The sequence below is a fragment of the Leptopilina heterotoma genome, unplaced genomic scaffold (genome assembly GCF_015476425.1).
Source record: "Leptopilina heterotoma isolate Lh14 unplaced genomic scaffold, ASM1547642v1 Lhet_276, whole genome shotgun sequence".
In the NCBI taxonomy this organism is placed as follows: Eukaryota; Metazoa; Arthropoda; class Insecta; order Hymenoptera; family Figitidae; genus Leptopilina; species Leptopilina heterotoma.
Genome location: NW_025110985.1, coordinates 218,320 through 222,783, shown reverse-complemented (window position 1 = coordinate 222,783; position 4,464 = coordinate 218,320). Strand labels below are relative to the sequence as shown.

General features: G+C 26.3%; 1 protein-coding gene across 1 annotated transcript; it reads right to left on the bottom strand.

Moving 5' to 3' along the window:
• Positions 1–3,166: 3,166 nt before the first annotated feature.
• LOC122504050 lies at positions 3,167–3,665 on the bottom strand. The gene is made up of 2 exons (XM_043614930.1): positions 3,504–3,665; positions 3,167–3,423 (listed from the first exon to the last, which is right to left on the bottom strand). Exons 1-2 carry the CDS (start codon positions 3,663–3,665, stop codon positions 3,277–3,279), a joined length of 309 nt encoding a protein of 102 aa, XP_043470865.1. The 3' UTR covers positions 3,167–3,276.
• Positions 3,666–4,464: the final 799 nt, after the last annotated feature.

Here is a 4,464-nt window from a genome sequence, read left to right as displayed (position 1 = left end):
TTTCTACGATTAGTCACGTCGGGTCGGTATTGGGTTCGCCTGTCGGCGCCATTCAATCTCTCGACGGTCGTAAAAATTATCGAGTCAGAGATCTTGCGAAGTATTAACGTCTAAACATTAGGGGCCGGGCGACAGAAAATCCTAGGCGAAGAAAAGGCAGTTTCTCTTTCCCAAATTTCAACCTCTCTATTTTCATTTCCTTCTTTCGTTGCACGCCTTTAAATATTATTCCCCAGCATAGAAAGATTTTAATTATTTCAAAATTTTCCTGTCTCGTCTTAACATTTTTACTAATTCGAAATAGAGAGTACTTATACTAGTAAATATCTATACACACATGATTAAAAAAAAAAAATTTTTTTATTTAATTAAATTTGCTTAGCTCTTTGCAATTGATTCCATACCGAAAATTCTAATCTGAAAAATATAATTCTGGATGCTTTAATTTAAGTAATTATTAATATTAAATTTAACATTGTTCAAATCTACACAAATCAATACATTTTTTTTTATATAAAAAAAAAATAAATATTAATTAGAATTGAATTAAATTATATTTAATTATATCGTGTAGAATTTTTTTTTGTAAAACTTTCGTATGTAGATAATTTTCTAAAAATTTTATCAATTTGAAGAGAATTTTAAATTCAAAAATCTATAAGTGTAAAGAACTTGATGATTTTCTGAAAACTGCATTATTGATTTGTATAGAATTATTTGGTGTTTAACGGTGTAGACTTAATTAATTGAAAAAGAAAAAGAATTCATTATATTTTCCTCCATGAATAATTTTACGTATAAAAATTAATTCAAAATGAACTGTACAAATTTAAAAAAAAAAAAGGGAATTTTAATTAAGATCAATTTTAACAAAAATTTTTTTTTTAATTAATTTTCTCTTAGTTATGTTCTGTTATGTTATGTAGTTATGTTCAATTCTTTTCAGAATTTTCTTGTAATTACTAAATGATTCATCTCATTCAGGAAAATTATTATGATGTTGCAAAGAATTGAATTCTTTCTGCAATTTCTTTAATTTATCGAATAATAATCGATTTTGTTAATGACTGTAATTTATAACTTTACTGCATTGAAGAAAGGATTTGTTTGATTCAAATAATTCAAATTGTTTGAAAAGATGTTTGATTGATTTAAGTACTTTTAGTTGAATCAAAAGAGACCATGCCTACTTGAACCGGATAAATCGTGCTTGATTCGGATGAATGGTGAATTGAATTGAATGAATAGATTTGTTTAATCAGGGTGGACACTTTTTTTTTAAAAATAATTCCCGGTCACAAATTATTTTTTCCGGTCATAAATAATAACTCTGAAAATAAATTATTCAATGAAAGATTAAAAGAATTTCCTGATTTTAGACAAAACTTTGATTCTTTCCCAAATCCTAAAAATAGTTTTGAACTCAAATAGATTTTTTTGAATACCTATACTATATAAAGTTGAATAGTTTTTAAGAATTGCTACTGTAACTTATTAAAAATTATTTTCAAAATTTCAATTCAATATTATATTCTAGAAATAACTAAAATATTTTTAAAATCCCCTTGTTTACAAGACAATTTCATGAAATTTTGAATAATTTGAAAATGGGAATAAAAATACTTCTAAAATCTAACTTATTCAGAATTTTAGTTAAAATCTTTTAAAAATTCAACTTTTCTAAAACTTCAATTTGAAACGTTTGAAAATTCAATCTATAATAATAATAATTTAACATTCTAAAATATAGAAAAATTTGCTTATGAATAATTGTAAAAAAAAAAATTTTTTTTAAAATCCCGGTCAAGATCAAAATTCATTGTCATTTCCCGGTCCAGCAGCCACCCTGGTTTAATACAAATATTGAACTATTTGAAGCTGTTCTTTCGTATATTTTACCCAGGTATTTCGTTTGTTTGATGTAAATGGAAATTATTTGACACAATAAAGTTATTTTATTTATAATTATTACAAATAAATTTATATTATTACTATATAAATTTATTATTATTGATATAATAATTAATATTATTAAAAAAAAAAATTATATATATATAAAAAAAAAAAATTTGCGTTTAAGTATAAAAAAATGTGAAAGTGAATTTATCAATGAATTGTCATCAGTATTTATCTTTTGCAATTAATTACTTTTAATATTGTTGATGTTGAAATTATCAATATTGAATGGAATAATTTTCATGCTTGATTCGGATAATTGTTTATTACATTGAAGTATTCGATTTGTCTGATTTGAATAATTTGAGTTTGATTTAAATGAATAGTTGTTTAATACAATTAAATGGAATATTCGGGTCAAATGATCGTTTATTGAATTCGGGTGTTCTGTTTATTTGATTTAAATTAGTTGTGTTTGATTCGGGTAAACAATTGTTTGGTGCGATAATATAAAATATTTAGTTCAATATTTGTGTATTTGACTCAAATACACATTTATTGGATTACGACCAAGTAAATGATTTGTTTGAATCGGGTAATTTTTGTTTGGTTTGGGTAATTTTTTTATTTATTTAATTAAATAAGGTAAAGCAATGATAATATAAATGTATATTTGGAGAAATAAGCACGTTTGATCAGCATTCCGGGTACCTATACTGTCAATCGATCCCCGAGAACTATAAATCTGTCAAGGCTGGAACTCGTACGTTGCCCAATTGTAACCCACAGCTAGCGACGAGCAGCAGAGGAAAATCATTCTGAACAGAACCAAAATGATTCTCCGTCTTTTTTTTTTTCCCTCTCTCTTCCCCTCTTACTCTGACCCTATAAGTCTTTCTTTCGCTTAACAGTCAAATCTCAAACGAAATTTTGATTTCCTTCGACACTGAAGAATGCTGTTTTACCTTAGAAATGATTAAATACCAAAAAAAAACAAATGTCTCGGGCTCGTTTGTTTACCAATTTTTACATACTTTAAATGATTCAATGCAACAAGCTTTTTTTTCTCTTTTCATAATTAATATTTGTTTCAGACATTATTGTATCAATTAAGCTCAAAGAAAAGATTACTATATGTTGGAAGCAATTGAAATTTAAATAGGATTATTGAAGATAGCCGACTTGTTAGGGAAGTTTCATTAAAACAGGCAATAGTTTAATTAAAAGAATTTTATTTTATCAAAATTTAAATTCCCCTTGACGGTTAATAAAATTGAATTTCTTTACAATATAAATTTAAAAGAAGGAGGGGAGGAAAAAGGATTCCATTATAGGAAGGGAGAATATATGTATATATATTTTGGATGAGCAAAAGAACATCTAGAACCAATCCTCCTCACTGTCCTCTGCATTGGCCGTTCCCATCTCTTCTGTATTCTCCTCAGAAGGCTTGCAATTGTCTTCCCCAAATAAATGTCCCTCGGTCCCGATTGGCTCCCATAATTCGGGTAAATCTATGTTGTATGTCTAAAACAAAGTTGTATATAGAATACCCCAAAAGAAAGCAGTCCGTATTTAGAATAAAATAAAATTTTTTTTACACTTACCAACTGCCATGATCCGTTCTGGGAGTGTACGCCGTCCGCGTTTTTATAAAAAATCTGAATAAATGCCAGTTTGAAGGACTTCTCTGCGGGAACGAAGCCGTTATATGGTGGGACTTTCGGCAGTGACTTAAACAAACTAGTAATACACAAATTAGTAAACATATTAAAAAAAAAAAAAAAAAAAAAAAATTCTGAATGATAGGGTGAAGTGGGGTGAAAAGCCACATTTTTACTTTCGATGCTGTAAAATCTGTATTAAAATTGTGGGGTGGCCACTACAAAAAAAAAAAGAATAATAACTCTAAAATTGATTGAAACTCCAAAATATGTTTAAAATACATTTTCAAATCTCTAATACTAAAAATAATTTTGAATTTAAATGGATTTTGAAACAAATATTTAATTACTATCCACTATTTTCCGTATTATTGTTCAAATTTCAAAACCTGCAAATTCGAATAATTTTGAGAATTGCTTCTGTCACTTATTAAGTATTATTTTCGAACTTTTAATTCAATTACCTTTAGAAATATTAACTGAAATATTTCTAAAATCCTCTTGTTTACAGGACAATTTGATAAAATTTTAAACAATTAAAAAAAAAAAAAAAATTTTGGACATTCTTTATAACTTTCCTTTAATTATATGACAAATGATCACATTTAAACAATGTTTTAATAATTATAAAAAAGCTTTAGCAAACAAAATTGAAATTTGTGTTGAGTTTACCTGTTTTCAATTTGCACTATCAATTTTCGTACCTTTTTGGAAGCTTTCTTTAAGTTTCATTACAGATAACATATTTTAGTTGCAATCGTTTAATTTTTTTTGCACTTTAAAACTACTAAAATATTAAATGTATTTAATTAATTTTACTAAATAAACACGATAAATCTTGTAAAATAAGAAAGTTAGTCTAAGTGGAGGACGGTTAAATTTCGCAAGGATATTCAATGGAATT

Bases quoted from the DNA above. Each gene is read 5' to 3' on its own strand.
- LOC122504050 (XM_043614930.1), bottom strand. From the start codon at position 3,665: ATGTTTACTAATTTGTGTATTACTAGTTTGTTTAAGTCACTGCCGAAA. The intron at 3,424-3,503 runs GTAAGTGTAAAA...ACTTTGTTTTAG, and splicing joins AGAACGGATCATGGCAGTTG to ACATACAACATAGATTTACC.